Raw genomic sequence first — 21,406 nt, forward strand, 5'->3', positions numbered from 1 at the left:
CCTCCTCCTCACACCCCTAAAAAGAACATATACATGAGCCCCTTCTGCTAAGAACTGCCCAGGTAAAAGCACCAGGCTGAACCACAAGCAAAACCACAAAGTGCTTTTGTGTCTATTATTATTTGGTTATTTGACTTGTATCGATGAGCAGAGATAATCTCTAATGAGAAAGGATTTCTGGAACTGTCAGCCAAGGGCATCATGAGTGAAGGGCGGTTAGCCTGGGTATGGGAAGAGGGATATAATACTGCAATGTCACAGCCCTTCCTTTCTTTTAATTTTAGTTCCCTTTTGTTATTCCATTAATAATGGAGGGGATCCCTGTCAACAGATGTGAAGGGAAACCAGCAGGACATTCAAATAGCTTATAGGGTAAAGCAATGGTCTTTTTTATGAGAAGACAATCTAATCATCAGCTGGAAGGCTCTTGCAGTCTCTCCCCAGAGTTGATGGTAGGTGGCAGGGGATCATCAAAGAGAAATTTGCTCCCTCTTGTGGTCTGTTAAGCCGAGATCTCAGAGGCTTTAGGTTGGTACAAGATGCATTTGTTTAATTTGACTTTGTGACTAGGGCTAATAGCTGAGTGGGTATTTATTGTCTTGAAGGACATGACAGTAGTGAGGAACAAACAACTAGTTAATTTTGGTTGCCAATCACTTTTATTTTAATTTCTATAAATTTACCCACATATTTTCATTATGCATGTGATACAGAATACAGTAGAACCCCTATTTTATGAACTAACTGGGGACTGAGGAGTTCACAAAATTTAAAACTTCATAAAATTGAACATCTCCAAATTACAGCAGGTAGGATACGTACATTGCACGATGATGCACTACGTTAGACACTTCAAGATTCTACCATGGAAAAAGGTACTATGTAAGTGCTGCATGTATTATTTTTTTTATAATTGTATTTATTTATGATGATGATCTTGAGATGGGAGTCAGGCAGAGTGAAGATGGAATAAAAACAGTGTAAGGACTGCTTTGGCCATAATCTTTTCAAGACAAGACCATATCATCCTAAATATACACCACTTGTTTAGCACTCTGATTTTTGCTACAATAACCTTCACCCTACTAGGTATATATTCTGACTCTCGGGGACATGGTGGGGCAGGCTGATTGTAGCAAAATTGTCTTCAAAAGAAATAATTAATAATGATGAATAATAAAATCCCTAGCTCTTAGTGCATTTCATCAGGCGAGCTGAAAGAACTGGTACAGGTTTGGTGTGCAATCGGAAATGGGGTGCACCACAGCCAGTAGCCATGTGTATGTGTACAACTGGGGCGATACAATGGGCCTTTCAAAATCATTGACAAATTTTGACCAGACTCCTCACCTTGAGAAATAAATGTTCAGTGCATGAACCCACCGAGCCACTAGGAGTGTTTGGATTTATTTTTTCCAGAAAGCTTCATCTGCCTGTCAACCACACTTTATATTTCCAGTAATCCTTCCTTCCTTTTCAAAAAATCCTAAATACAGTTTATTGTCTCCCCCCAATGGCCAAATTGAAAACTTCCTGTAAAGTCCCACAACTTCCAGGGGTTTGTAGAAATAGGTGCCCAAATGTTCATAAAATACCTAGTTACCTATACATAAGGGTTTTTTTAAAACAGGAAACCGATGTGCCTACAGAAATGGAAGAACACAAAAATAATATCCAGTATTTCACAGGTTTCAGAGTAAGAGCCGTGTTAGTCTGTATTCGCAAAAAGAAAAGGAGTACTTGTGGCACCTTAGAGACTAACCAATTTATTTGAGCATAAGCTTTCGTGCTTAGTCGCTAAGGTGCCACAAGTACTCCTTTTTAGTATTTCACAGTGTTTCAAAGCTACTTTGAAAGTCCCCGGGGCATGGTGGGGGTTGTACTCTCCTCAAACAACGTGCCTTGTGGGGATTGCACATCCTCTCTCTGAATACAAAGGGCTGCCAAGTGCCAAGGGAAAGTACATAAATTCGTTTATCACCTTCATTACAAAACATTGTCAAGTACAATTCTCCTAAAATGACATCTTCTCTTTTGTTCCTACATCAACAAGAGGGAGACTAGAAGATGCAAAGGGCTGCGTGTCTGACACCTAGGTCCCGGCTTTGAACCCAGCCCATTAGTGGTAGGGCGGATGCCTGTGAGATGTTTTGTAGTTGTGAGAGAAAAAACGCAGAGAGAGCTAGAATAGATAGAGTACAGTGGGTTGTTTCCGAACCAGGACTACAATTCCCATAATGACAGGTTTCAGAGTAGCAGCCCTGTTAGTCTGTATTCGCAAAAAGAAAAGGAGGACTTGTGGCACCTAAGCGACTAACCAATTTATTTGAGCATCAGCTTTGGTGAGCTGCAGCTCACTTCATCAGATGCATTCTCCCATAATGCACTTGTGGTTTGTTTTTCTAACAGAGACTACTACTCCCACAATGCACTTGGGCTTTTTTTCGGGGCTAAGACTACAATGCCCATAATGCTCTTAAGCGTTATTTTTTTCCAATAGGGCCTGCTACTCCCATAATGCATTTGGCCCACTTAATTTTCTGTCCGGGACTACAAATTCCACCATGCACTGGCAATTCACTTGGCAGCCCTTTGTATTCAGAGAGAGGATGTGCAATCCCCACAAGGCACGTTGTTTGAGGAGAGTACAACCCCCACCATGCCCCGGGGACTGCAAGTTTACAGTGCGCCATGCCCTTCTGCGGGTGCGGGCTCCAACTCCCATCAGAAACCAGGAGGCTTCCCGCCTCCCTGCCCGCCCCAGGTAAAAAACTACAGCTCCCAGAGTGCACTGGGCTCCCTTCTGGCGTAGGGTTCCCAGTTTTAGTTGGGCATATTCCCCGCGGTTTCATCACATGACAGAATCTTTAACTAAAAATAATCTTTCATTCCTGGAGGGTTGGCAACTGGAGAGGGAGGTAGAGGGGGAAACCTACAGCTCCCGACAGGCCCCTGGGCCCGCACTTCCGGGGCTGTGGCAGGACGGGAGGGCGGAGAAAACTACAAGTCCCAGCATGCAGTGCGTCTCCCGCTTCCGGAGCCGTGTCATCCTCCGGCAAGGGCGCTGAGGGCGAAGAAAACTACAAGCCCCAGCATGCCGTGTAGCCCCTCCCTCACTTCCGGCGCTGGGCGGTTGCGGGAGCCCCCCGGCCGCGACTGCGAGCGCACGCAGGGCGGCGGTGACAGGAGCTGCCGCCGGAGCCTGGGGCGTGCGGGAGGCGCCGAGCGAGGGGCCGGGCCCGCGCCCCGGGCAGCCGGCCGCAGCCGCCATGGCCGCGGGCTGGTGAGGGCGGCCGGGCGCCATGTTCGTGCAGGAGGAGAAGCTCTTCGCCGGGCGGGTGCTGAGGCTCCATGTCTGCTCCGCGGAGGGCGCGGAGTGGCTGGAGGAGGTGCCCGAGGACACGACGGTGGAGAAGCTCAAGGAGCGGTGCTTGAAACACGTCAGTGAGGCCACCCCCCCCTCCGGCCCGCTCCCCGCCCCCCCCTTCCCAGGCCCCTGGCTATTTACAGACCCCCTGCAGGCTGCCGGGGGGGGCGGTCTGCAGAGCATTGGCGATAGGCCCCGAGTGTGCGGGGGGGGGCAGCTGTACCGTCCACCCCCTCCCGCGCTGTCTGTAGCCAGCCTGGGGCGGGCCGGGGGGCGCGGGGTCCCTAGTGCCCTCTGCCTCTTTCCCCCACCCCACACAAGAAGAGTTCCCTTGACGCCATTTCGTGGGGGGGGTGGGGGGGCCTGCGGTCAGTTCCCTTTGACTGGAGCGAGTTGTTGCATGTCCTTGGGGGTGGGGCGGGGGTGTAACGATTACGTGCCTAGGGGGTGCCATTGCAGTCTGGAGGCGTCGTACGCTATGTGACCCCTGAGCCTGCTGGCCCAGGTGGATACTGCAGTGGGTACTAAATATTTCAGAATTCATATGTCTCCTCTCTCTCCCCCCCCCCCCCCTTTAAAGGTGCTGTGGAAAAATAGAGAGTTGTTTTCCCTCCCGACTCCTTCCTTTGCTGTGTCTGTAATTGTCCCACAAAAATTGAGGCATGGTGCATTTCAGCCTATGAGATGAATACCTGCTTCAGAAAGTTACAAGTTCATGGGGGGAAAACGGGATTAATATGGGAATTGCTCTGCAATCTTTAATGACAGGAGTTTGGATTCATGGGACCCCTAGACTACATATTTCTAGCTCTTATACTCACAGTATTGTGCGAGTTGGCAGATACAGCTTGTGAGAAATTGCTGAAGTGGTTTTGGATGATTCCCTACAAGCGACTGCAATGTTTTTTTGTTCCTTGGTTTTCTGTGTTTTCAGAACAAACATAAAGAACAGGGGTAATAACTACAAGTTCTTTGAAGTTGGCAGTGGGGCAGTACTTGTGGGAAGATTACTACTTACTACATCACTACTGCTTAATAGGTGCAGTATTGTTGTGGGTTTCATGTTCTCCTTACCTTCAATCGATTAAGACTTTCACATGTCTCACAGTCCTTTGCCCTCTAGGAAACTGATTGCACTGAAGAGAGAATATGTAAAGGTGTCATTGTAGCAATGTGGCTGAAACACAGGGGGTTTCTTCATTCTAGTTTGCTTATTTACCATACATGTCTTGTTGGTGACAGGCTTTGGATCTGTTCACCAAGTAAATGAGTCAGTTTGTTGGAGGGTCTATTGGACTGCAATTCTAAGCTTGTAATAACTGTTCTATTTTTCAATAAAATGTGACAAATACAGTAACGTATAGGATCTCCGTACATGAGACACTTACCATGGTTTGCCCCAGAAGATGCAATTCCTGGGCCAAGACAGCGTGTTCTAGTTGTCTGAGCCAGGAACTCCTGAGTTCTAATCTTGACTCTGACGCTAAATGGCTGTGTAACTGAAAAGGGGGTGGGCGGGGGGCAGTCCTTGCCTATTTCTCGGAGGAGTAAAGGATATTGCCTTGCAAAGCACTTTTCCTTTTCAAAGTGTTGTTGAAATGTGAAGTTTTGTGTCTTAGTAATTGTGTGTGTGTGTATAGATTTTACATATAGATATATGAGAGCAAGCAGTTATAGCAGGAGCCTATAATTATGTTTACGCTTTCTGTTGCTTACATAACTTTAAGTGAAGGGGTTTGTCTCTTAGATGTGTAGTGATTCTGTTTCAGTAAGGGTGGCCAGTAAGCTAAATGTAGTACACAAAATTTTTATAATGGGTCCCCTCGCTGTTTATTTTAAAATACAGAGCCCCTGGAAGCAATAGGTCTCAGCATGCAATATTCCAACTTGATGACCAGTGCAACTGTTGGTTGGGCAAAATTAGGGTGCCTCTGCATTATAGAATAGGTGTGGGACTACCACATCTTGCAGAGCTCATGGAGAATTATCATGTTGCTATCCTTATTCAGCCCAACTGCGTGATTATGCACAAGAGTGGTGTGAGGATTGCCAAGGCAGAGTAGTACAGTGATTGCATGCATAAGTGCAGATCTGAAAGACCTTTAATTTTCAGGAAGCCTAATTGAAGAAGTGCTTGTAGGTAATGTGAGTCAGGGCAGAAGACAATTAATAACTAGGCAGTGGTGGTTGATCTCATTCTGTCTGCTTCTTAGTGGTAATGGTGTGGATTTGCATAGCCATTATGGATAATATATAACCTTATGAAGAGGAAAAATGGAAATGGGAAAATCGTGTCTAGTGATCACAAGCATATTGTAATGAATCTTGGTAGCACCTTCAGATAACTAATGCAGCCACCTCTAATGAGATGCTAATTAATCTGTTCCCCAAAGCCCCTGCAATCACTATTGCTGTGAGTAGTAGAAAGTAACATTCGCTACATAGTCCTACTTTGGATAAGGAAAGGAGGTGTTCCATTTCTCACCCCTTTTCCCCTCCAGTAGCTTCCAAAAGGTCACTGAGCTCCAAAGTTGTCACTAAGTATCCTGATGTCTTTTCCTAACTAATTCTGCACTCTGATCCAGTGGCGAGCTCTTTATCCCTAATTAGCTTTCCACTTGGAGGGGTGTCTGTTGCAAGTGTTTGTGCCTACAAAAGGGAAGCATTTTCCCCCAGTTATCTGTGACCCAAGACCCCAGTCCTACAAGCTGCTCTGTGTGGGAAGATGCCTGCCGCTGTGTGGAGCCCCACAAACTTCAGTGGGGCTTGGTGCCATGGTCACACGACACCTCGCAATATCAGGACCCAAATTTGCCCAGTTCTGGTTTTGAAACTGGCAGTTTTTAAAGAGATTTTTTTTAACAGTCTGTTCAACCACACACAAGTGGGCATAATTACATTGCACTTTAGCAATTGGCGGTTCAGGAAATGACACTGTGGTTGGTGGAGACATTTCGGAATAATTCCAATGCTCAATTGTTAAGCAAAGAGGAGGGTACATGAGTCTAACATGGGGGATTTGTCACTTTGAAGAGGTGACTCTACAGAAAATACAGTATCTTCATCATTGTGACAGATCCCAAAGGGTTGTAGCCTACTTGCAGGTCAAGCACCTCCCAGATCAGCCTCTAGCTAAATCCTTAAGGTGGTCTGGCTGGATGTTCAATCTTTGTCCACCATATGTTTAGTGGTGTGATAAGAGACAATGGCACACTGCAACCAGATGGCCCTGGAGTCCGATTGTAGATGTGTAGTGCAAATTTTAATAACCCACACTCTTGCTGTAACTAGAAAAGCAAAAAAGAATTTCAAAGAAAAATGTATTGAAAGCAAAAACACACAAACTCCCAACGATAGCTTCTTGTCTACCAAGGAAGATAGCAGTGCAAGCAAATATTAGTGTTGTGTACCCATGATTTTGCATACTTTAAACAAAAATTTAACTGCAGCCCTTAGATTCCTACCAAGACGCCAGTATGATACCAATAGTTGCAAAGCTCTGTAGTTTAATCTAAGCTATTTCCCCTAGAGTTATCAGCAGGGCCAGCTCTAGGTTTTTTGCCGCTCCAAGAGCATAACTGCCCAAGGAAAAAAAGAGAAGGGTGGCTGGAATGCCGCCCCAAGCACGTGCTTGCTTTGCTGGTGCCTGGAGCTGGTCCTGGTCATCAGCCCCATGTTCTTTCACAGAAGAGCCTTAATCCAAGGATTTGTGAAACTAGCATCCCTATGGTGTCTAGAGTTCAAACGCACCACTGATGGTTTCTTCTCATGCATTTTGGGTACCTCGTTAGATCAATTTTAGGAGTTTCTGTTTGATCCTAGATTCTAATGCAGTCTTTGGATTTAGATCAGCAGTTAACATGCTGAAGGACTAGTTGTAAGTCACGGGTATGCAAAGCTAAAACAATCTCACTGCAGCCCTGTTGATGTGTTAGGTGTTCAGAAATAATTTAAAATCGGGAGCTGAAGACTTTTGGTGAAAACTGGTGCATTTTGATGTATAAGTAAAGGAACAAACAGTTGAGCTCTCTAATGACCACACTGAATGCAGGGCAGGTAGAGAGATCATGGATTCTGAAAGCACTCTGAAGACCCTGAGTTAGATTAATACTAATGTTTGCAAAAAACCCATTGCAGTCGATGGTAAATGCCTTCTTCTAGAGGTGAAAGACACTTGCAAAGAACAGACTAAAAATGCTTAGTTAAAAATGTATATTGAAAATAATCTCATTCAGAAAGCTCTTTTCATTTTTGTGAACAACTTTGTAAGGTCTTGCTCAAGGTTGTTGTTAAGTGTTTTGCTTGTCCTCAGTGTGCTGCCTGGGTGAGATGAGTGACTTTATCAGTCTTTAGAGTAGCAGCCGTGTTAGTCTGTATTCGCAAAAAAGAAAAGGAGTACTTGTGGCACTTTAGAGACTAACAAATTTATTTGAGCATAAGCTTTCATGAGCTACAGCTCACTTCATCGGATGCATTCAGTCTTGTGGCTTCAGTGATTTTAGTTTCTCCCTTTCTAACATTTCAACTGTTATATTCCCTATTTCCCCTGGAATAAATGAGAAGCCTCTAGATGCACTGATGTAATGTTGTTCTGGGAGTCTATCGCTCTGGGTCACTGAACCATTCTCGCGTGAAGATGAGCCAGTTCAAGCTGTGGATGGATTCGTATTTTGTGTCGCAATGCTAAAATAGCCAAGCAGGGTGAAACGCCAGGCTCCTTTTCTAAAGTTCCACTGTGGTGCGTACATTCAGAGGCTAGATGCTTACATTTGCTGAGCTTACCAAAAGCTTAATCCTGTGCAGTCTTTCTTTGATACCTGGACAAAAAGGGCCAGATCCTCAGCTGGTGTAGATCAGCAGAGCGCCGTTGACTTCAGTGGAATTTTGCCAATTTACACCTGCTGTGGGCCTGATGCATAGTCTTAGTTTATATACTTGGTGCTACGGAACAGTTTTCAATATTCTAATCAGATTTTTTTTCCGAGAAAGAGGAGAATCCCTGGTTTTGTGTCGGGCTTTGTAAATACACTGTTCATTGCTGAGCACTGTTGTAATCTAACTTCTGACAACATTTCTATGGGAAGCCCAAGGGTTTTGAGATTCCCGTTTCCTAATGAGAATGCAGTGACACATGCTGCAAAAATATCTTCAAATGCTCCGGTACCCTACTTCTGTTTATAATGGTTGGTGCATTTTTAGACATAGAATACTAGGAGAAACATGAGATTTACTGTGAATATTTCTCAGATCAAGAAGAAAAGCTACAGAAAACACTGTTCAGTCTAGTGGTTTACAGACAAAAGGGATTCTTGAGGCTAACTCTGTTGTTGATTCCATTGAGTGACCTTGGGCAAGACACAGAAATTCTTCTACTATTTGTGTGTTCTTCTGTACAACAGGGAGTTCTTGTTGTGCTTAGTGTTTGCAAGTGCTGTGAGATCCTCTGACAGGTGCAATAGAAGTGCAAAGTATCACTACATATGATACTGCGTGAGGAAATAGTGATTACTAGATTAGGGAGAAGGCATGTGCATTTAGCACTCCTTGTGAAGGAGATGCCTGATAGCGGCATTGCAACCTTCAGTATTGCAAGAATGCTTTAAAAGCTCAGTATTAGTTTTCTTTAGCCTTTTAACTTGAAGGCCTAATTGCTACTGTCTGAGCTGTCAGTCTTTTCCCCAAGTCTCCCTTTTGTCTGTATATTGGCCCTAGTGCCCAGAGATTTCACCCCTGAGCACTGGTGTTAGACTCTGCTCTTACACCAGTGTAAATCCAGTCTACATGGAGTTATATTGATGTACTTGAGATCAGAAGCTGACTCACTGAATGCAGATCTTCGTTAACTGCTACTGTCCTCACCTCCAATTCTTCCGGAGGTAGCTGATCACAAATGTCACCTATTAAAAGTGAAATTGTTGGTTCGGCTTTAAAGCAGTTTTCTTAGCAAACCCGTTCTATCTGTGGAATTAGGAAATATGTTTGCTTTTATTAGTGATAGAAAAATTGCAAACCATCTGCATCACCCCAACCCATAGAAACATAGGACTGGAAGGGACCTTGAGAGATCATCTAGTCCAGTCCCCTGCACTCATGGCAGGACTAAGTATTGTCTAGACCAGTGGTTCTCAAAGCTGGTCTGCTGCTTGTTCAGGGAAAGCCCCTGGCGCGCTGGACCAGTTTGTTTACCTGCTACGTCCGCAGGTTTGGCTGATCGCGGCTCCCACTGGCTGTGGTTTGCCGCTCCAGGTCAATGGGGGCCGCAGGAAGCGGCACGGGTCAAGGGACATGCTGGCCGCCCTTCCCACAGCCCCCATTGGCCTGGAGCGGCGAACTGCGGCCAGTGGGAGCCGCGATCAGCTGAACCTGCGGACGTGGCAGGTAAACAAACTGGTCTGGTGTGCCACGGGCTTTCCCTGAACAAGCGGCGGACGGGCTTTGAGAACCACTGATCTAGACCATCCTTGACAGGTGTTTGTATAACTTGCTCTTAAAAATCTCCAAGGATGGAGATTCCACAACCTCCCTGGGCAATTTATTCCAGTGCTTAACCATTCTGACAGTTAAGAGGTTTTTCCTAATGTCCAACCTAAATCTCCCTTGCTGCAATTTAAGCCCATTGCTTCTTGTCCTATCCTCAGAGATTAAGGAGAACAATTTTTCTTCTTCCTCTGTGTAGCAACCTTTTACGTACTTGAAAACAGTGATCATGTCCCCTCTCAGTCTTCTCTTCTCCAGACTAAACAAACCTAGTTTTTTCAATTTTCTCTCATAGGTCATGTTTTCTAGACCTTTAATTATTTTTGTTGCGCGTCCCTGGACTTTCTCCAATGTGTCCAGTCTGGGTGCCTCACTTCAGGAAGGATGTGGACAAAATAGTCCAGTTGCAGCCTACTCAGCGTGGAATAGTCTCTCGAACCGTGACTGCTCCTGAGGTGCTCAGACTGAAATGAACATAGGACATTATTTACGCTCAAACCTATTTTTCTCAGCAGTACATATTTTTTTAAAAAATCCCTAGAAACTCTGAGTCTGGACATTAGGAGGGCAGACCTAATCAAATGCTAGCAATTCCAGTTGAGAGGCCTACCACTTTAAAGCAGTATTTTAGCATTGGTCTTATATATTTCATTTGAAAAGTCTTAAGGGTTTTTGGACTAATTTGTCACTTTTTAAAGAGAGAAACAAAATTAACCCACTCCGATAGTGCTAAATTAATGGTCCCTCATTCCCATGTTTTCCAGATCACCATATTAAATAAATTGTCATAATAAAATATTATGTCTTACCAAATATTTCTATCTGACATTTTTCAGTTTTTTGAGACCTGATCATGTAGCTATTACATGAGTAGCCTACTGACTTCCAAAGGACCATCCATATGTGAAAGGGCTGCAGGGTTTGGTCTTTGAAGTTAGCTGTTTCAAAAAATTGTTTAGAGCGTCAGTCAGTCAGCAGGAACCTAGATGTTGCTTTTTGCCAGCTTTTAATTTTAAAAGCATCACTATGATAAATCTGAAATCCTCCTTTTGGATATTTTCCCCTCTCAGCCGGGGCACTTGGCTATGTGGAAAAAAACCCATTTTCTTGTTCACTACCACAGTGAGTACTGTTACACCATGACTCAAATCTCCATTTTTTTAGTGCATATTATACTCAGCACATTAGCCTCTGGCATACTGTCTATTACTTAAGCTATTAAGAGATTCGTAAATGCTGGCACAGTTCAAATGTGGCGACTCCCTTTAAGACGAGGTATAGTGATTTATGCAGTAGGCTTATTATTCTTGTCCTCTGATGCTTAGTATTTATCACTTTCTCTAGTGTGTACCTGGGAGCTTAGAGGATCCAAAAAGCATAACGCATCATAAATTGATCCATGCTACTTCAGAGAAGGTCCTGACAGATACGAAAACAGTCTTGGAGGAAAACATTCAAGATAAAGGTAGGAGAGCTTTATGATTAAACCTCATTCATGCAATCGTAGCCTGTGAGCCTAGTAACATGAGACTGTATTTAATTGTGAGGTGCATGCCAAACTGTGACCTTAACGCCTATTCTGGATTCTGATACAAGGGCACTGATAAAATGGCTAAAAGGTACAGGAAATAGAAAGTGTTTAGACTATCAAATATGTTTTTGTTGCTTGCTGCAACATTGTGTGTTCTTTTTTTTTAAAGAAATAAACATGAATTATACACACCGTAGTTGAGCCAGTAGATTAAATGATTTTTTTATTTTGTAAATCTGTTTTAACACAAACAAAAAAAGGAACTACAGTTATAAGCTGATATGTCTCATAGGTTCATACAGCTTTTACCCTTTGCAATTGTGTTTGAGGACGGTAAATACAAATTAGGCCATTAGGCCTAATACCACCCCATGCATTCTTTTATTTTTACTTGGCTTTTGGATATTTGGTAGGGCTGTAAAGCGATTAATCGCGCGATTAATTTTGCTTGATCATGCTGTTAAACAATAATAGAATACCAATTTTTAACATGTTTGGATATTTTCTGCATTTTCAGATATATTGATTTCAATTACAGCACAGAATACAAAGTGTACAGTGCTCACTTTATATTTATTTTTGATTACAAGCATTTGCCCTGTAAAAAAAAAAAAATAGTATTTTTCAATTCACCTAATACAAGTACTGTAGTGCAGTCTCTTTATCACGAAAGTTGAACTTACAAATGTAGAATTAGGTACCAAAAAACCTGCATTCAAATATAAAACAATGTAAAATTTTAGTGCCTGCAAGTCCACTCAGTCCTACTTCTTGTTCAGTTAGTTGCTCAGACAAACAGGTTTGTTTACATTTGCAGGAGATAATGCTGCCCGCTTCTTGTTTACAATGTCACCTAAAAGTGAGTACAGGCGTTCACATGGCACTGTTGTAGCCGGTATCGCAAGATATTTACATGCCAGATGTGCTAAAGATTCATTTGTCCCTTCATGCTTCAACCACCATTCCAAGGGATATACGTCCATGGTGATGATGGGTTCTGCTTGATAACAATCCCAAGTAGCGTGGACCAACGCATGTTCATTTTCGTTATCTAAGTCAGATGCCACCAGCAGAAGGTTGGTTTTCTCTTTTGGTGGTTCGGATTCTGTAGTTTCCGCATCAGAGTGTTGTTCTTTTAAAAGCTCTGAAAACATACTCCACACCTTATCCCTCTCAGATTTTGGAAGGCATTTCAGATTCTTAAACCTTTGGTCGAGTGCTGTAGCTATATTTTGAAATCTTACATTGGTACCACCTTTGTGTTTTGTCAGATCTGCAGTGAAAGTGTTCTTAAAACGAACAAGATGTGCTGGGTCATCATCCGAGACTGCTATAACATGAAATATATGGCAGAATGCGGGTAAAACACAGAGCAGGGGACGTACAATTTCCCCCCAAGGAGTTCAGTCACCATTTAATTAACGCATTATTTTTTTAACAAGCGTCATCAGCGTGGAAGCATGTCCTCTGGAATGGTGGCCAAAGCATGAAGGGGCATACCAATCTTTAGCATATCTGGCATGTAAATACCTTGAAATGCTGGCTACAAAAGTGCCATGCAAATGCCTGTTCTCACTTTCTGGTGACATTGTAAATAAGAAGAGGGAAGTATTATATTCTGTAAATGTAAACAAACTTGTTTGTCTTAGCGATTGGCTGAACAAGAGGTAGGACTGAGTGGACTTGTAGGCTCTGAAGTTTTACACTGTTTTGTTTTTGAGTGCAGTTACGTAACAAAAAAACGCTACGTTTGTAAGTTGCACTTTCATGAGAAAGAGACTGCACTACAGTATTTGTATGGGTTGAATTGAAAAGTACTATTTCTTTTATCATTTTTTACAGTGCAAATATTTGATAAAAAATAATATACACTTTGATTTCAGTTACAACCCAGAATACAATATATACAAAAATGTAGAAAACATTCAAAATATATAATAAATTTCAATTGGTATTCTATTGTTTAACAGCCCAATTAAAACTGCGATTAATCGCGATTAATTTTTGTAATTGTGATTAATTTTTTGAGTTAATCGTGAGAGTTAACTGCGATTAATTGACAGCCCTAATATTTGGCTATAAGTAAATAAAAATAATAGATTAAAAAAAAAAAAGAAAGAAACCACCTTTATCAGATCAGGTCTCTAAGTCAAATCGTGGGCTTATGTTGCTTTCTGAAGATTCTGTTTCAGCGTTTCAGTTTTATGGCTCTGTACACTTATGCTGTGCTTTGCAGATTTAGATCAGAATGGATACCTAGTATAACTCTGCTGGCTATAATGGAATTGCGCCAAGTGTGCATTTAGCCTGTAGAATTAAAATGCAAAAAGGCTTAGTGTGAAACAAAGGACGGTCTAAAGGTTAGAGTAGCCAGGTAACTGGATTCTATTCATATTGGGCATTTAAATTTTCAGAAATGCCCATTAATTTAGGCCTCAACATCTTTGTCTCCCCATTTCCCCTCCTGTAAATTGTTATATTAATGACCTATGTCACAGGGGTACTGGAGACTTAATTAAGCCAATGGATGTAAAGTGCTTTGAGACCTTTGGAAGAAAAGGTGCTTTGTAAGTGCAAAATATTAGTATGAAAAGCCTAAAGGGAAAGCATGTGATGCGTCCTGAGATCTTTCAGACTTACCTTTATCTACCCAGAAGATTTCCTCCAGTTATAGGCATTGCTGGGCAGTCACCAGTGCAGACACCTAGTCTAAGCGGAGAGAGCTGCTCTAAGCTGCCATTTGCACCTCAGTTTCAAGTATGGGTAAGCTTCACTACTGCAGGTAGTGGCTTTACATGCATATACTAGGGGTTTGCACTGGTGCAGCTATACAGGTGGCTGGCAACTCATGGCTACAATTAGGGCAAATCCCCAGTGTAAAGAACACCGTAGGTGGTTTGGCTCTAGGTTTTCTTTCCAGCCTCTGGTTTGGCAGGAAACACATTGCTACAGGATTCTTATTGTGTTGGAGCAATTGTTGTCACTTTTGCAAACAGCACAATCCATTTTAGGGGACTTGGGGCCCACAAGGAGCTCCTTTCCTGGGGCAGGGGGGAGGCGGGGAGCAGAACTAGGGATAAGCGGGTTTAACATGTAGACAAAGTATAACTAATGATGAGCCATGTTCTGAATTCTATTAGAACTGTAAATCCAGGATCAATCCATTGTTTAACTGATGTCAAAATTTGGCTGCAAAGGTCTAACTTTTTAACTGTACATATTAAAATAAGCCATTTCCAAGCAATATCTCAGATGATTACGACTGAAAGGATTGTTCAAATCTAACTTTTCAGCATTTTATTTACTCTTTGTATGTCACTCCGCCTCACCCATAGACCAGTCAGTTTAACTTTGTCCAGTACTTTATTGTCAGTTTGTTTTTTTTACTTTTATGCCCTAATATAGAGATACAGCAGTTGAATTGCTTGCACTAGCATAATGCTGGAGTGCATGAGTTGCAAACAGAGAAGGGGAATGTTTAGATCCAAAAACAGTTAAATCTGGAAAATCCCTGAAACAGTGCAAAGAATGCAAACAAAACCCCATTTCTATTAAAACCTTCATTTTACAATTTCTGATGTAACTGATGTTGCAATCACATGCAATATCTCTGGGGACTGTATTGTATTTATCACTGTGGGGCAGGGATTGTATGCAACTCCAGTGGGGAGGGTTATCACAGCTCCTCCAGGAACCGAAAATAGTAAGGGGTGACTTAGGTGAAACACCTTTGGAAATGTGCCACTCTCTGGGATGGCCGGTATATACCGATGCAAAGTGGATTTTCCAGAGACCAACAAAGGAAGGGTTTGGGGCATAAAAAAGCTGCATTTAAACTGATTCAGGCCTTCTTTCTGATCCAGCAAATGGACAGGACCTTCTGTCCAGGGGCCCCAACCCTTGTGGAAGGGTTGGGAAGATTTTGGCCCCATAAGACTGATGGGTGACCTCTGGTAAGCTTTTTGCATGCATATAGGAAATTTCATTGGGTTTTTTTTTGTTTACTCTGTAATGCTTTTACTTCAAGAATAAAGGTGCTAGCTCAGAAAGAGCTGAGCAGTACCTTGTAACTGCTGGGGTTATGCTGTTCATGCCCCTCGAGGAGAGAAAGCAACACACGGGCTGCTGGCAAAGTCTGTCCGGCAAACTGGCTTGCTGGGTCATCACAGTGGATGGTGCGGGGCTGTGCAGCCTTAAAACCCCAGTCGGCAGGGAGAGAAATACAGGTCTCTGCTCAAGAGAGGTGCATCTGGGAGCTGGAAGCTCTCAGTGGATGTCCTTGAGGGACCATGCAGGGGGTATACAGGAGCAATTAGCCCAAAACTAACATCCTTCATTTTACAGTTTGTAAATTTTGGGTTCTGAATTGCCCGACAGTGACCCATTGCATGTTACTTCTAACATATTCCAGTATCTTCTCTTTCTAGATGTCTTGTTGTTGGTAAAGAAGCGAGCTCCCCCTCCACCTCCCAAAATGGCAGAAGTATCAGCAGAGGAAAAAGTGAGTTCAGAAGATTTGTAGGTTTTTCTAGTCTGCATTTCCCCCCTTTTATTAACAACTTGGAAAAGCGTAGCTGTGGGTGTTCACTAGTTATTTATGGAGGCAAATGCATCCATTTAATTAAAGATTAAATAAATTAATTTCAGGAGGACTCATGTTCCTTTGAAACTTCCCAGAGAATACCATAAGCATTAGGACTGAAAATTAACAATAATGTTTGACTCAAACAGGATAGATACGCTCTGTGGAAATGCTGTAAGGTTGATCTTTGAATGTCTAATAACAGAATAAATCTATTATTTTAAGTTGTGCCATGTTGTGCCTTCAGATAGATCTGCCCTTTAGAAAGTTGTCTAATTGCTCTAATTTCTGTCTTTAGCTCTACTTGGTCTCTGTAACCAGGAGTTTGTCTACACTGGAGCTGGGAGCCAGCCAAAATAGCTGTGGGGATGTTACAGCACCAGCAGGGAGCTCAGATCTAGGGGGTAGAATCCACACAACTATTTTTAGCGCATTAGCGCAAGCACCACTAACACAAGTCTGTCGGCTCGAGCTGGAGGACTGGCTCCCAGCCCCAGTGTAGACATACCCTGGGGCACAAGCATTGACCCTACTAGAACTTCAGTTTTTTTCTCCAACTGGGATAACAGTGGGTTACTCCTCCCCCCGCCCCCCGGGGTGTAATTGTTATTACAGTGGGTCAACGCTCTCCAAAAGGACATTTCTGCCCTGGTGGTGCAGTAGCTGCCATCATCTGCAGATGTACTGAGCTGTGCCTTTGCTTGTCCTTGTGAATTGCTGGCGGTCTCTCCTTGTATGTGCAAACCTGTTTTTCTCTTCTGGCATTTGCTTCCTGTAGGTATCTGTATTTCCCTGTGCACTGCCCTTCTGAGGTCTTGCTGTGCTGCGTGTCACACACTCTTCCTCACACTATGTCCTCTGTGCATCTGTGTCTTTGGGCTTCAAGCCTTCCATTTTTGGACTGTATGTTGAAAATTTGGAGCTAGTCCAGGGCACTGTATTTCCCCATGCTGTATTTATAAACAATGCAGCGCTTTCAGTATTAAATGGCACATAAGGTGTTGACACAACTCACGTCTCCCTACTAATTTTGAACAGAAAACAGATGCATTTGAAGAGAGTACCCTACAGGGAAGGAACACTGTGACAGGATTGGGCCCTTTGGGGTGTCACCTGATGTGCTGGGATGTCACTGAGTTAGCCTATCCTTCCAACTATGCCACTGTAACCATGCCTCAGTGGGCCACAAATGAGGATGCCAAATTCAGAACAAACTGCTGAGAAACAGGGCAAACATAACCCAAAACTGGTGGTTATTCTTTCATAAGATATCGCAAACCAGCCACACAAGTAAACTCCTGTTTCACCACACTGGCTAACAAGAAGTCATTAAAAGCAGTTTCCTTGGGCATTCCAGTTCTTATATCGCCACCAAAAACACTGGATTCAGAGATTAGTGGTTCTTTACAACCAGTCTCATCAAATGAAAGGTTCTTCTGATCCCAAAGGACCAGCCACACACTCAGGTCAATATATAGCTTAGATCTTACCCAAAAATCACGCTGATGCCAATCCCTTAGAATTTAAAATCTGACAGTTTATAAATAGAAAGAAAGGTGAGAGTTAAAATTGGTTAAAATAATCAAATATGTACAGTAATTGCAGAGTTCATGGTTCAGGCTTGTAGCAGTGATGGAATAAACGGCTGGCTTAAGTCAAGTCTCTGGAATACATCCACAGCTTGGATGGGTCATTCAGTCCTTTGTTCAGAGCTTCAGTTTGTAGCAAAGTTCCTCCAGAGGTAAGAAGCAGGATTGAAGATCAAATTGAGGTGTTTCCAGGGCCTTTTATAGTCCTGTCCCCCCCCCACATGTGGAGGGCATCCCATTGTTCTTACTGTGGAAAATTACAGCAACAAGATGGAGTTCGGAGTCACATGGGCAAATCCCATGCCCAGGCATGTCGCCCAGTCACAGCAGGAAATTCCATTAAGTGTAGATGGGCGTCTCCCATGATCCATTGTCAATTAAATGTTCTTTTGATGGGCCATTTAATTTGAATAGTCCCTCCAAGATGTGCTGGTTAGCTACCTTGTGGGCGTTACCCCAGGAGCAAACATTTGAAATCCAAGTCTAGAGCCGATACTTATAATTCAAATGGAAAAATGATACATTCAGACAGGATAATCATAACCAGCAAATCATAACCTTTTCATAGACACCTCAGTTGACAACCTTTTGTACAAGATTTTCTGGAAATATATAACAGTGGTTGCAACAATGATCTATATGGTCATATTTTAATCAGATAAAGTCACAAACATATCATAGTGGTTGGAGCATGGGACTGGGAATGGAGACTCCTGGTTTCTATTTCCCAACACTGTGTGACCTTTGAGTCAGTTCCCCCTCTCTGTGCCTCCATTTCCCCATCTGCAAAATGGGGATAGTTAAATGAAAAGCACTATGTGGCCCTGTGAAGAATGTGGGAAAACTGATTTATTTTTATGAAAAATATGTGACACCGCAGGTCTGATTTGGAACTGTGATTACAAAGTATTGGTGCTATTAACCAATTGCACTGCTAGTCAATTCCCCTAGTCACAAGTTACCTTACATCGCTTGCTTGCCTACAAGAGAATATGAAATCAGTCAGCTATAGCATAATTTTTATTACTGTATTTCAGTGGATAACAAACTGTAAAATCTGATCATGCTTCCTTTTCTTGGTTAGAGGAAGCAGGAACAGAAAGCTCCCGATAAGGATGCTATTATCAAAGCAACAGCAAATCTGCCCTCTCGCAATGTAGATCGCACTGTGGCCCACCACAACATGAGGGATGTAAGTATGGTGCTTTTTATCTCCTTTAATTTACGTGCTAAATCTAGATTTCCTCCCTGATTTAACCCTTCTCTGCCACATCCATAGGTTAGTTCATCTTGTCTTGAAGACTTCGCTGAAACTTGGGCCTATTGCTTATTTCTTTTGAAATAAGTGAAAATCTATGGTTCATGTCTCATGTGAAAAATAATATTTTTGGTGGGGGGTGTGCTTAATATACCAGTAGCGCAGATAATTTAAAACTGAATTTTAAGAATCAAATTAGGGTTTTTCCCTGATTATGCTGTGTTTTACTTCTTGCATTTCTCACGGAATGATACAGCCTAGTCACTTTCAGGTTCTAATGCACTAGCACAGCAGTGCAAAGTTTGATTGGAAATACTGCAGGGGAATGTGGGTTTTTTTTGTTTTTAAAGAGAAATATGATCTTCGTTCCCTGGTTTTAGGGTATTCTCATACATGGTGGTAATAGTGAAACTGCCCTATACCTGTACAAATATTTACCCAGTTTGTTCCATGTTTTTCCCCAAAGGAGTTTTTTTTTTAAAAAAGTACCTGATCTTTTGTCTTAGTGGCTACCTGCATGGTTCTAATAAAGATCTTAATTAAAAGACCAGTGTGATTATAAACTGTTCTCCACAGAAAATAAACTTTTTTAATTCCAAGTTTGTACTGCATTCTGGGTTACATTAAGGTTCCGTTTATAAAGGATTAATGAATACTTATTAGAAGTTTTAATAAATGGGTTAATCAAATGTTAGACTAACAGGTCAGTGGGTTGCTTATAACCATCTATAATGCCTCATGCTGATATGGTTATAGCACCTAAGATACTTAATACATCTGATCATTTCTTAACCCTTTATGTTACGGTTCCGTTTATAAAGTGTGACTGCATTTTGTTTGCATAAAATTTTTGATTATACATTGAGTTTGAGGCAGTTAGTTTTCCTCTTGGCTCTATTTTCAAAGTTTAAAACTGCCCCAGCACTGTACAGCTTTCAAAATGCTGAAGGACCTTGTGAGTATGTGTTCAATGTGTGTTCAATAGTGTGATTTCCTTCTTCAGGTTTGATGCTGCCATGTGCATGAAGTAGAAAAGCCCTACGTGCATAGTATATGCTATTAAATAATCAATAAATAAAATATTGAAAATTTTTCTTTTTTTAAAAAAAGTTAAATGTTCCTAGCACTTACTATTAATTAAAATGAAGCATGGAAAACTTAATACGTTTAGTGAGCAGCTTGCCCTGTTGTATATGGTATATAGTAAAAATCTTTCCAGATGAAGGAAGGGAAGCCATGACACATGGGTATGACAAATCTCAGAAGAAGCTGGTCGTAGGAAGAAAATGACACTAGCCAAGAAAACTCATCCCTTAATAGAAACAGTCCTGAAAGGAACTCCACAGCATCTGACCAGAGGCCCACTGACTTCTGTCTGCCCACACAAAGCTCCTTACAGGGTTGGGCACGTTTCCATTAAGAAATAAGCTTTCTCAGCTAGTGTCATTTTCTTATGGGACTAAAAGCAGTGGAAGAAATAAACAACCCTTTCTGCATGTCAATTCTTGCTCTATATAGCACTCCACGGGAAACAGGCTAAACGCAGTGAAAGCAAAGCCATAATAAAGCAACTTCCTCTACAGGGGGCAAGGGCATAGCGTACAGACTCTCTAACAATAGATGTATTAAGTGAAGATGGCTATTGGTAGCTTCCTATCTAAATGTTTTGACAGTTTCCTTTCTTGCAGTTCCAGACAGAGCTCCGGAAGATCTTAGTTTCACTTATAGAAGTTGCGCAGAAATTGCTGGCACTGAACCCGGATGCAGTTGAACTATTTAAGAAGGCAAATGGTAAGAACATGTCCCTAATGTGTTTTGTGGATCCTTGTTTTGACTAGTCTTGTCAAGAAGTACCAAAAATGTTTATTCATCCTATTACAAAAGGCTTGTAGCCATACACACCTTGTTCTGTGATTCCGTCATCTCTCCCAAGCTAAGCAGAGGTGGGATGGGTCAATATATCAGTGGGACTCTTCTGAGGAATACCCAGGTGCAGAGGAAGGAAGTGCTGTTGGATATTCAGTAGGTAACACTCTTCCCTCTGACTAATCAGTCTCAATTTGATGGCTTATTTTTTAAAATATGCCTGTCCTATATTTAGGACCCTACCAAATTAACAGCTGTGGAAAAACATGTCCTGGACTGTGAAATCTGGCTAGTGTAGAGGAGGGACAGGGTTGGGGCCTCTTACCATGTGCTGGTCTCCAGATGCTGGGGAGGGACCGCTCCCGGGACCGGGTCAGACCCATCTCTGGGAACTGCCCCCTGCTGCAGGTAGCTCCACGGCTGCTGGCTATGAGCCCAGCCCTGAAGGCAGCGCCACCCCAGCAGTAGCGCACAAGTAAGGGTGGCAACACCCGGGCCCCCGGTTATAACACTGTGAAGTTTCAGATTTAAATATCTGAAACTGTGAAATGTACGATTTTTTTAAAAACCTATGACTGTGAAATTGACCAAAATGGACTGAGAGTTTGGTAGGGCCCTACCCATACTTTAGGGGACACAGAGCAGCAGGATGTGGCATATTTTCAATGAGACATAACCATAGCCAAGGTCTTGACAACTCATGATCACTAGAGACCTTATGGCATTTTTCACAAGA

General features: G+C 42.6%; 1 protein-coding gene across 1 annotated transcript in view; it reads left to right on the top strand.

Moving 5' to 3' along the window:
• Positions 1-3,135: 3,135 nt before the first annotated feature.
• UBAC1 (UBA domain containing 1) overlaps positions 3,136-21,406 on the top strand; it is a 28,549-nt gene continuing 10,278 nt past the window's right edge. The window contains exons 1-5 of the mRNA XM_084650154.1: positions 3,136-3,440; positions 11,189-11,309; positions 15,803-15,876; positions 18,631-18,738; positions 20,493-20,595. Of these exons, the coding sequence (XP_084506280.1) occupies positions 3,303-3,440; positions 11,189-11,309; positions 15,803-15,876; positions 18,631-18,738; positions 20,493-20,595 (544 nt within the window). The 5' untranslated portion in view covers positions 3,136-3,302. The remainder of the gene's footprint in view (positions 3,441-11,188; positions 11,310-15,802; positions 15,877-18,630; positions 18,739-20,492; positions 20,596-21,406) is intronic.

Source organism: Lepidochelys olivacea (genome assembly GCF_965140295.1).
Source record: "Lepidochelys olivacea isolate rLepOli2 genome assembly, chromosome: 16".
Lineage (NCBI taxonomy): Eukaryota > Metazoa > Chordata > Testudines > Cheloniidae > Lepidochelys > Lepidochelys olivacea.